The sequence below is a fragment of the Pelophylax lessonae genome (assembly GCF_965119305.1).
Source record: "Pelophylax lessonae genome assembly, chromosome: 3".
Classification (NCBI taxonomy): domain Eukaryota; kingdom Metazoa; phylum Chordata; class Amphibia; order Anura; family Ranidae; genus Pelophylax; species Pelophylax lessonae.
The window spans coordinates 195,356,565-195,368,810 of NC_138770.1; the positions used below are offsets into that span (position 1 = coordinate 195,356,565).

General features: G+C 43.7%; 1 protein-coding gene across 4 annotated transcripts in view; it reads left to right on the forward strand.

The window, feature by feature from the left end:
• The window catches only part of YEATS2 (YEATS domain containing 2), a 198,148-nt gene that overhangs the window by 169,486 nt on the left and 16,416 nt on the right, over positions 1 to 12,246 (forward strand). For all 4 annotated transcript variants that reach the window (XM_082252197.1, XM_082252199.1, XM_082252196.1 and 1 more), the window contains exon 25: positions 2,539 to 2,762. In XM_082252197.1, the coding sequence (XP_082108323.1) occupies positions 2,539 to 2,762 (224 nt within the window). The remainder of the gene's footprint in view (positions 1 to 2,538; positions 2,763 to 12,246) is intronic.

The following is a 12,246-nucleotide window of genomic DNA, read 5'->3' on the forward strand; positions in this document are numbered from 1 at the left end:
TTAACCACTTACCGACTGCCGCACGACTATATACGGCGGCAGTCAGCCCCTCACAGGCAAAGTGACGTAGGGGTACGTCACTAGCCTGTGAGGCTCTAGGGAGCGAGCGTGCGCCGCCAGAGGCGCGCTCCTGCTCGCTCGCGGACCCCCCGCGCGTGTGAGCAGCGGACCCAATGTCCGCCGCTCACTCGCGATCGTCGTTTACAGAGGGAGAAAGGCAGGCGGCTAATGTAAACAAAGCCGCCTGTCATTCTCCCTTATGTAACAGCAGAGATCATACGGTCCTGCTATGTAGGATCGTATATATCTGCTGTTACATGAAAAGCCACATCCCACAACAGTAAGAAGCACGCCCCTAGGGACACACACAGCCACTGCATCTCTAATAAAGTTAACACCTTCCCTGCCAGTGTCATTTTTACAGTAACAGTGCATATGTATAGCACTGATTACTGTAGTAATGTCACTGGTATCCCCAAAAGTGTCAAAAATGTCAGTCAAGGGTCGGATCTGTCTGTCGCAGTCCCGCAAAAAAAATCGCATATCGCCGCCATTACTCAAAAAAAAAAAATGACAAAAATCTTTCCCTTAGTAAACGCAATAACTTTTGCGCAAACCAATCAAAATACGCTTATTGCGATTTTTTTTTTTTTTTTACCAAACATATGTAGCACAAAACAAATTGGCCTAAAATGTTAAATTTTGATTTTTACATTTTTTTGGGGGGGAATTTCATATAAAAAATGTGAAAAATATTATTTTTGCAAAATTGGCGCTCTTTTTTTGTTTATAGCGCATGATCAAAAAATCGCACAGGTGATCAAATACCACCAAAAGAAAGCTCTGTTTGTGGGAAAAAAAGGACGTCAATTTCATTTGGGTACAGCGTCGCATGACCGCGCAATTGTCCGTTAAATTCACGCAGTGCCAAATCGCAAAATAGGCCCTGGTCAGGAAGGGGGTAAAATCTTCCGGGGCTTAAGTGGTTAAAAGCAAACTACATTTTGATCTACTTTTTGATCCAATTTTCATATGAACGTTCACTTGAAAAATCTACTAGTGTTTTACCCAGCTTCTGAAGAAATAGCTATTTGTTTGGTTATGTCAGTGTGCAAAGTGAATCTGAATAGGAGTGACTTTTTCATTATTAATCAGCTGGTGCCCTTGCAGTCTTCTAATAAGGAAAAATGAAGTACCTGCACCCCTTAAGAAGCAATTAACCCTTTGGGAGGATCTCACCGAAAATTGAATTTATATTGCAGAGGTTGCCTAAAATTTGACTTGTACCTTATTGCAGATTTCTGGAAAAATTAGTAACCCAATCATACAAGCAGTTAAATAAGTGTAACACAATCAGCGCAACCTCTACTAGAATTACAAATCAATATGTGACTCCAGCTATACAAAATATCAATGAAAATAAAATATAGCGCCTAATCACTAAGGAAACCAAATTGCTGCTCACATTCTCTTCAGTGTTTCCACTGCTTACACCCCAATTTTTAGAAATGATGTACATGATAGTGCAGCGCAATTCATTCATATAATGTAATACATCCTTTTCAATGCATCGAGCGAAAAATAACATTCAACAAATGAATTTATAAATGTCTCTTATGCTGACCATACACATATAGATTTTCGTTCGGGAATTATAGTTTTAAGAAAATTAGTTTGATTTTCTAATTTTCAGTGGGGTTAAATCGATGTCCATTTTCGACTGCAGTGATTGGAAAATTTGATGGGACAGGAAGGAAAACGTTTCTTGATCGATGAATTTTCGGGCAGTGTATGTGGTTATCGCTCAGAAATTACATTCAAGAATTTTCGTACAAATGTTCGTACAAACATTCTCATCCAAAAATCTTTACGTGTATGGCCAGCATTAGTCTCTACTATATGCGCATAAAAGTGTCCTGTTTTACACCACTGTCAAAAAACTTGTGACGGACAATGAAATCTTCACAGCTGTGTTCAGTGAACCACCACCTCTATACTTACTATGTGCCCGCTCACCTCCTGAGTCAGACCCCATTACAGAGTCCAATATGCCCTATACACTCCTCCTCTGGATGACTCTGTATCTCTCTTCTTTTGTCTGGATTCAATTTGAGTGGTCAAAGTGTACTTTTACTCATCATTTTTAAAACATGCCATGGAACAAAAAGGGGAGAGAACCATAGTGCTCTCTATAACCTTTTTTTCACTAAAACAAGGGATAAACTAAAAACAAGCTTTTTAAATCCTCAACTCACCGCTGATACCTAAATATTGTTAGTGTGACGTCACAGGCTCGGTGTAAAGGTGGGAGAAGCCGAGCCTCTGACGTCACACTAACCATATTCACCATCAGTACTAAAGGTGACTATCAAAATATGGCAGCATTAATAGATGAATAGGTGCACCTTATCCTGCATATACAGCAGTCGTGGTGTGCTCCATGCAGTTGCCAAAATCAGTCACCTCTTAACATGTTGTCTTGCCTGGATATTAATATCAGTTGAATGATGGTGAATTTTTACATTGTGTATTTTCTAGCTTTACCTTCCTCTTATTCTTCTTCTGAGGCTCTCTGTCATAAGATAGAGGAGTTGGAGAAGATTCTTAAAAAAGAAAGAGAAGTGGATGAGGACGTGGACATTATAAGCATGGAGGAAAAGGAGAAGCCTTGCATTAAGAAGGATAATGAAAATGGAGATGATGATAAATTTTACTTAACACCAACTTTATCCTGCGAGTTCATTAGAGACACAGCACAGGAGGTAGTCTTGTTGAACCTTTCAATGCTTAGTGATAAAGTTATACTATGTCTGTTATTGGTGCTGTGGTATGTCTTTATGTTGTCTGTAGGTGAGTATAAAAGGTTAGTATTATATCTATAAAAAAATAATATATTACAATTTAGTGTAAAATACATTTAAAATATCACACATTTCAGAATTATTTTGAGTTTATTTGTGAATTTAAACAGAAACCATGGACTACAATTATGATTACTATGCCAGAAAGCATTTTAAATGTGCCAATGTCAAGCTTCCACAATGTACCTTAAAACAGAATTTCAGTACTTACCTAGGTAGATGTCCCCTGCCATCCAAACCAAGCGATCAAACTCCACTGATCACTCGGTTCTCAGAGCTCTCTGTGAGCGGAGAGCTGGTGACTGTCAGTTTGGGCTGTTTGGAAGCTTTGGCTGTATTTCTCCTTTAATCATTTCTGGACTGCCTACTGTGTATTTAGGTCGCTATTTTTATGTTAAATGACGTAGTTATGGCAGCAGATAGCTGCCATAACCCTGGTATTTTCCTCCCCTGCCGGCAGTCCTCTTTCACATAAATGTGGTCAGAGCGGCAGATTTACAGAGGGATCACTTTTATGGGCGGCAGAAGAGATGCCCACCCCCCTCCTGCAACTTCCCGGTCTTTTTCCCTGCTTTCCAGAGCCCTCGGTAGCGGGAAAAACTATCCACTCCTCAGTGGTGCTTGGCAAAAAGTCTATGCCCTTGGAGTACTGCAGCTATGTCGGACATTGCTTCCGCCCAACGACCCTAAAGGGCCAATTTTTTTTTTTTTATTACAAAAAAAATAGATTTTTTTAATACAGACTTACCTGTAAAATCCATTTCTTGAAATATATCATGGGACACAGAGCCATAAATCATAACATATGGGGTTATATAGCCACCTTTAGGTGAAGGACAATTTTAACCAATCAGAAAGGATGCCCCCCTATATAACCCCTCCCACACAGGAAGTACCTCAGTTTTGTAGCAAGCAGTAAAGACCCCATAGAAGAGGGGAGGGACCTCTGTGTCCCGTGGTGTACTACAGGAAATAGATTTTACAGGTAAGTCTGTTTAAAAAAATCAATTTTTCTTTTTGTACATCACAGGACACAGAGCCTTAAATCATAACATATGGGATGTCCCAAAGCAATGCATCTAAGGGGAGGGGGACACCAAAAAATACCGCCATCTGACCACAAAAAGGATTAAACCACTGCCTGCAGAACACTGAGGCCAAATGCAGATTCCTCCTGGGTCTCAAGATCCACCCGATAGAAATGAGTGAACGTATGCACCGACGACCAGGTCAGGGCCTTAAAAATCTGAGCCATAGAGGCACCTGCGCCTCTGGTAGAATATGCCTTTACAGGAAAAGGTGGAACCTTCCCTACTATACCATACGCCTGGATAATAACCTGGCGAATCCAAAAAGAAATCGTAGTCTTCGATGCTGCCAACCCCTTCGTGGGCCCTTCTGGCAGTACAAACAAGTTCTCGGTCTTGCAAATCCGAGCTGATTTCTCTAAGTAAAACTTAAGTGCACGTATTACATCAAGAGAATGCAATAACTTTTTTCCTCCTCTGAGTGAGGATCTGGAAAAAAGGAAGGTAGTATAATGTCCTGATTCAAATGAAAGGTGGACACCACCTTGGGCAAAAAACCTGGGTGTGGATATAGAATCGCCCTATCTTGAGGAAAAATCAAGAATAACTCTTTACAAGAAAGAGCTGCTAGTTCCAATACCCTTCTAGCCAAAGTTATTGCAATCAAAAAGACCAGTTTTCTGGTCAAAAGAACCAATGGGGAACCTGCCCCAGAGCCTCAAAAGGCTGTTTTTGTAAAACTGCCAACACCTCATTTAAGTCCTAATTCCCCAATGGTGGCTTCGTTGCAGAAGCAAACGTAACATTACCCGAACAAAGGTCTGAACCAACGAATGGGAAGCGATCGGTTCCTGGAAGAAAACCGATAAGTGTAGTATTTATTTAAAATAAATTAATACACAAAAAATGTAATAAAACACTGAATCTCTCTGCAAGCTAAGTGGTCAGATAAAAACATGTGCAAAATATTGCTACAAATCCATATGAAAGGTCTATAAAGTGTAATGTAGTTATGGCAAATGTAAGTAATGCACTTACTATGTAAGCCGCCAAACTAGCAGTAGAATGGCGGCTAGGACCTCAGACATGTATCCCTTATCGACTGCCATTTCGCGTCACACGCTTCCTCAGGAGAAATTGCAGGCTGCGATTCGTCTCCTGCTGTCCAGCAGATGGTCATCCCTCAGGACTTGCATGCGGGTGCTGGGCCTGATGGTGTCTACCTTTTGAGGCGGTTCCATACAAGTTCCCTACAAGGGGGGGATTCTGACCAAATGGGACAGGACTCTGCAGTCTCTGGACAATCGGATTTGGCTGAGTCGGGTAACGAAGAAGTCCCCGATATTGTGGCTTCGTTCTCTGGTGCTTCGGCTGGGCAAATCCTTCCTCCCCTTGTGGTTATCACGAATGCCAGCCTGTCCAGCTGGGGAGGTGTCCTCGACAAACCTTCTGCTCAGGGGATCTGGACGCTGGAAGAGTCCAGACTACTGATCAATCTCTTGGAACCCTGAGCGATCAGACTGTGCCTGAACTATTGGACGGATCGTTTTCAGGGATTTCAATCGGACAGTGCCACAGCCGTGGCTTATGTCACTCACCAAGGGGTCACAAAAAGTGTCCTTGCAGCTCTGGAGGTAGCCGGCATTCTAAGGTGGGCATAACGGTTCGTTCCAGCCCTCACCGCTGTACACATTCCCAGGGTGGAAAACTGGCAGGTGTTGGACCAAGCGAAAATGGTCTCTTCACCTGGAGGTGTTTTATCAGTTGTGTCTCTGGTGGGGCATCCCCGAGGTGGAATTGTTGGCATCTCGGCTCAACAGAAAGGTGCAGAGGCTTGTGGCTCGGTCACGGGATCCTCTGGCGAACGCCAGAGACGCTCTGATAGCCCCGTGGGTCAGTATCATCTGATTTACACCTTCTTTCCTCTCAAGCTTCTGCCAAGACTTCTATGCAGGATCGAGGCAGAATGGATTCCGGTCATCTTAGTAGCTCCGGACTGGCCTCATCTGGCTTGGTACGCCAATCTTGTACGGCTGGTCGTCAGCGTTCCTCGGAAGCTTCCTTTCAAGAAAGATCTGCTGTCCCAAGGCCTGATCTTCCATCCTGATTTACAGTCGCTGGCTTTGATGGCTTGGCTGTTGAATGCCAGGCGCTGAAGGATAGAGGTTTATCGGAGTTGGTGATTCCTACACTGTTAAAAGTTAGGAACTCTACTTCTAGAACGATATACCATCGTATGTGGAAGACGTACATTGCATGGTGTGAATCTCTTTGGGTTCATCCTCGCTCCTTCTCGGTGGCTCGAATCTTGACCTTCCTTTAATGGGGGTGGAACAGAAATTGGCCTTGAGTACCATCACTGGCCAGGTGTCGGCTTTGGCGGTCTTCTTCCAATGACCTTTGGCCACACACTCCCTGGTGCGCACCTTTCTTCAGGGTGTCTGACATTTGGTTCCTCTGGTGTGGTCTCCGTTACTGCCTTGGGACCTCAATTTAGTGCTTTCAGTCCTCCACAAGCCTCCCTTTGAGAATCTTTGGGAGATTCCCCTGCTTACGCAGTCCTAGAAGGTGGCTTTTTTGGTGGCTCTCACCTGTGCGTGCAGGTTGTCAGAACTGACGGCGTTATCCTGTAGTTCACCTTACCTGGTGATCCACAGAGAAGGTGGTTCTTCGCCCCTGTCCGTCTTCCCTTCCAAAGGTTGTCTCTTATTTTTATTTGAATATTGTTGCCTTCCCTGTGTTCCAGGCATGAACATCCGAAGGAAATTGCCTTGCATGTCTTGGTTGTGGTCCAGGCAATTAGGGTGTACCTGGCAGCTAAGGAATCTTTCAGGAAGTCAAACTCCCTCTTTGTGCTCACTGATGGGCCTCAGAAAGGGTTGTTCGCTTCCTCTGCAACCATTTCTGGATTGATCAGACAGACGGTTATTCAGACCTATTCCATCAGGGGTCAGGTTCCTCCTTTTCCTGTCAAGGTGCACTCTACTTGGACACTTGGTGCCTCCTGTGCCTTCCATCATCAGGCATTAGTGACGCAGGTTTGCGAGGTGGCTACATGGTCGTCGGTGCACACTTTCATTAACTTCTATAAAGTGGATGTGTTGGCATCTGCCCACATATGTAAACGCTGTTTAAACCACACGTGAGGTATCGCTGCGATTGTTAGAGCAATCATTCTAGCACTAGACCTCCTCCTGTAACTCTGTAGAAATGTCGCCTTTGGAGATTAAGTACCAAAGTTTGTCGCCATTCCATGAGTGTGTGCAATTTTTAAGCATGACATATTAGTTATCAATTTACTTGGCGTAACATTATCTTTCACATTATAAAAAAAAATTGTGCTAACTTTTTTTTTTTTTAATTATTTTTTCATTCAAAAAAGTGTATTTTTTCATAAAATATTGAATTTTTAAGACCGCTGTGCAAATACGGTGTGACAAAGTATTGCAACAATCTCCATTTTATTTGTCTAGGGTCTCTGCTAAAAAAATATATTATTCTGTTTGGGGGTTCTAAGTAATTTTCTAGAAAACATGCTTATTTTTACTTGTAAACAACAAGTGTCATAAATAGGACTTGCCCTTAAGGGGTTAAAGCTGAAGTATAGCCAAAAGTAATTTTTGTACATTTGCGCAGTAAAAATGTTCCCTCTAACAGCTCTCTGGCTGCTGCAGTGTTTTTGTTTCAAGGCCCTAGAGCACCAATACAATGGAAAAGTCCACAAAATGACCCCATTTTGGAAAGCAAACACTCCAACGTATATTCTATGAGGCATTATGGGTCCTTTGAACATGTCATTTTTTTCCATAGGTTTTTGGAAAATGTGGGAAAAAAATGAAAACTTTTTTTTTTTACACAAAGTTGTCAATTTATAGGATATTCCTAACACATAGCATGTACACAGCAAAAATGACACCCCAAAATTCATTCTGCCACTCCTCCTGAGTATGGCAATACCACATGTGTGAGACTTTTTCACAGCCTAGCCATATAGAGGGGCCTAACATCCAAGGAGCATCATCATGCATCCTAGCCACTTGCTTAGGCCTATTTTTGACATTTGGCGTTTACAAGCTAAAATCAGTTGTTTTGCTAGAAAACTGCTTAGAACCCCCAAACATTATATATTTTTTTTTAGCAGAGACCCTAGAGATTAAAATGGAGATTATTGCAATATTTTTTATCACACCGTATTTGCGCAGCGGTCTTCCAAACGCAATTTTTTTTGGAAAAAAATCACTTTTTTTAATTAAAAAATAAGAAACCAGTAAAGTTAGCCCAATTTTTTTCCATAATGTGAAAGATAATGTTACGCCGAGTAAATAGATACCCAACATGTCATGTTTCAAAATTGCGCACGCTCACGGAATGGCGACAAACTTTGGTACTTAAAAATCCCCATAGGCGACAATTTAAAAATTTCTACAGGTTGCCATCTTTGAGTTACAGAGGAGGTCTAGGGCTCAAATTATTCCCCTTGCTCTAACGATCGCGGCGATACCTCACATGTGTGGTTTGAACACCGTTTACATATGTGGGCGGGGTTTCCGTATGCGTCGCTTCTGCGCGCGAGCTAACGGGGACAGGGTGCTTTAATTTTTTTTTTTACTATTTATTTTATTTATTATTTTTTATATTTACACCGTTTAACAAAAAAAAAAAAAAAAAGGATCATTTTTATTTCTATTACAAGAAATGTAAACATTACTTGTAATAGAAAAAGGCACGACAGGACCTCTTTTTTGTGAGATCTGGGGTCAAAAAGTCCTCAGATCTCACAAGTACACTAAAAGATAGAAAAAAAAAAAAAAAAAAAATTATTATATAAAATGAAAAAAAAAAAAAAAAAAAGGACCTTTTAAACCGGTTGCTAGGCAACAACATTTTCCGTAGCTCCGGTCCTCCAAGACCATAGAGTCAAGTGAGGGCAAGCTTGCCCTCACTCGACATCCTGTCTGTGAGGATCCGGGACCGGATAGTTTTCCCCGCTGTCGGCGGGTCCGGTAAGCGGGGAAAAGGACCGGACGCGGCGGGAGGGGGGGGGGCACCTCTTCCGCCATCCCAGAAGGGTGATCCCACGGCGAATCCGCCGCTGGGACCACCCTTATCGGAAAGCCAACCGTCCACCGTTTAAAAAAATACCAGGGTTATGGCAGCTATCTGCTGCCATAACACCGGTATTTAGGTTTAAACGGAGGACGTATATAAACCTTTTTGGACTTAGACATGGTGGCTGTATGAAGGGCGACAGGTACTCGGGTACTTTGTTGGGCAGGTGACAGGTACTCTGGTACTGATGAGCAGGTGGCAAGTACTCGGGTACTTCAGGCGTCAGGTACTCTGATGAGCAGGTGGAAGGTACTCGGGTACTCTGATGGGTAGGTGACAGGTACTCAGGTACTCTGATGACGGGTACTCCGTTGACAGGTACTCAAAGTACCCGAGTATCCGTAATCAGAGTACCCGAGTACCGTCATCAGAGTACCCGAGTACCTGTCATCAGAGTACCCGAGTACCTGTCATCAGAGTACCCGAGTACCTGTCATCAGAGTACCCGAGTACCTGTCATCAGAGTACCCGAGTACCTGTCATCAGAGTACCCGAGTACCTGTCATCAGAGTACCCGAGTACCTGTCATCAGAGTACCCGAGTACCTGTCATCAGAGTACCCGAGTACCTGTCATCAGAGTACCCGAGTACCCGTCATCAGAGTACCCGAGTACCTGTCATCAGAGTACCCGAGTACCTGTCAGAGTACCCGAGTACCCGTCATCAGAGTACCTGTCATCAGAGTACCCGAGTACCTGTCATCAGAGTACCCGAGTACCTGTCATCAGAGTACCCGAGTACCTGTCATCAGAGTACCCGAGTACCTGTCATCAGAGTACCCGAGTACCTGTCAGAGTACCCGTCATCAGAGTACCCGAGTACCTGTCATCAGAGTACCCGAGTACCTGTCATCAGAGTACCCGAGTACCTGTCATCAGAGTACCCGAGTACCTGTCACCAGCCCATCAGAGTACCCAAGTACCTGTCATCTGAGTACCTGATGGGCTGGTGACAGGTACTCGGGTACTTTGATGGGCTAGTGACAGGTGCTCTTTATTGGGGGGGGGGGGCAATCAGTGTGTTTGGGGTGCACTATGATTGGTAACTAGCTGTTACCACAATCTCCTTCTCACACAGGATCAGTGTGTGAGGAGGAGAACACGGTGACAGCTAGTTACCGTGTTCTCTGTTGACATTTGTGACCGGCTGTGATTGGACACAGCCGGTCACATGGTAAAGAGCCAATTTCATGGCATGGGCGTTCATTGGCTCTTTACCTAGATCGGGAATCGACTCTGTCCGAGGGACGAGCATCGTCCCCGATCGCTGCTCTGCGCGCCCCCGGGGGCGCGCATTGCAGAGAGAACGAGCGGCTCGTGCTGGAGCCGCTCATGTGATCGGCTGTGATTGACACAGCCGATCACGTGGTAAACAGCCAATTTCTATTGGCTGTTTACCTTGATCAGGGATGGGCTATGTCCGAGGGACGAGCGTCACCCCCGATCGCCGCGCTGCACGCCCCCCGGGGGCGCGCAGTAGCAGCTAGAGCGGGCGGACGTCATATGACGCCCGCCCGATCCGTACAACCACCATGCCGACGTCATATTACTATGACTCGGTATGGAAGTGGTTAAATCTCTTATTTTTATTGAATCCGAGGTTTTCAGTCTTTGTAGTCCCGGCTGAAGCACACTGATCACTGTGGGTGGGTCACTTGCTAGGAAAGATCATGACATTCTTCCACTCCTCCCACATTCACAGAATGCTTTTCATTCTGTAAAAAAAATGTAAGGTGTTTTCTGAATTCTGGAAGACTGGAGATTGTGGGCTTGATAAAACTAAATAAAAGAGATTCATCAAAGACCGCGGCAGCTGAAGATGGGGCACTCTTAATTAAAGGGAACCTATTTTTACTGTGCAAATGTACAAAAATAGTTGTTGACCTTACTTCAGCTTTAAAGCATACTGTATAAAAACCCGAAACAAAGCTGTAGTAAATTGCAGCTTACCAGTCCAGATGTGGGAGTGAGTGGGATTCCTTTATTACGGCTTTCACAGGTGTGCAGACCCAGGAAATACAGCACATGTATTTTACCATTAGAGTGTCAAGAGTGGTTTTACACTTCAGCAATTAACACGCATTAAAATATCAATTTGGGATTGTCTGACCCTTTTAGCCTCATTTCTATACAATCTATTACTGGCCCTGGGACCTTTTGTCACATGACTTTGTGCCATGTAAAATAGTATTTTTGCTGTGCTGTGCAAAATAGACAATTTATAGAGCATATGGCAGTGTTCCCTTTCTAATGGGAGTGACATATGGCAGTGACAAAGCTGAAAATGGATGGTCTGGTGTGGCGCATGTGTGCAATAAAGTTATTGCTCATGCCATTTTACTGGTTCCTGAGCACGGTACATTGTTCCTGAGCTCCTGGTCCTGCACTGTCACTCTGCACTGGAACCAAGCATTCTGCCTTCAGTCCACCTTGGTAGGCTTCCTGGCGAACTAATAAAAGAGGCACCCCAATAAGAGACAGAAATGCCCTATATATACTGGACACTAAACCGTCAAGAGACCAATCGGAAATCCAAATGGTCTCCAATTATAAGTAGGGAGCCACCGCAGCCAACATGTTACTGTAAAAGAAAAATATGAGGGGCCATAGTGTACCCCTGGAAACGGCTGCATAAAGGGATGCTCAGACCAACTAGGTAGAATTTATCAAAAAACTTTATTGATCAAAAAGACACACTGGCTAAAAACACCCCAACGTAGGGGAACAATGCAAGAATATGAATGGTGCAAAATGTTAACAACCATCAACACACAAGACACATAAAAACAATGACTCACACTCACAAGGCCGGCCTCACGTTCACACCAGAAGTTCTGACCGGCAGGCGCATGGGCGTACAGCATATACTCCTATTCCGGAATATGTGAATGCTGCTGACCCATGGGACTGCTGGTCGGCATGCCAGTCTAATGATACAGCTTGATTGATTAACGACTGATATAGCTTCACCAAAATGCACAAAAGTCATGGACAACATACAGTATGGTCCTGAGTGATCAATTTAGTACTTTTTTGCCAGCATGACAGTAATTCTAGAGTCCGGATGACAGACAGTCATGAATATGGAAAGTACTGGTAGACCATTCAGACAGGCTAAACCTTAGCACTTCTACTCAATAATTCAATTGTTAGGAAATCTTGGTTTCCAGGGGCGCTTCACAGTAGTAAGAGAAAGTGTCCGAAGGAATGTCTGCATACCAAATGGAATATTCTATGTTTAAAGCTGGC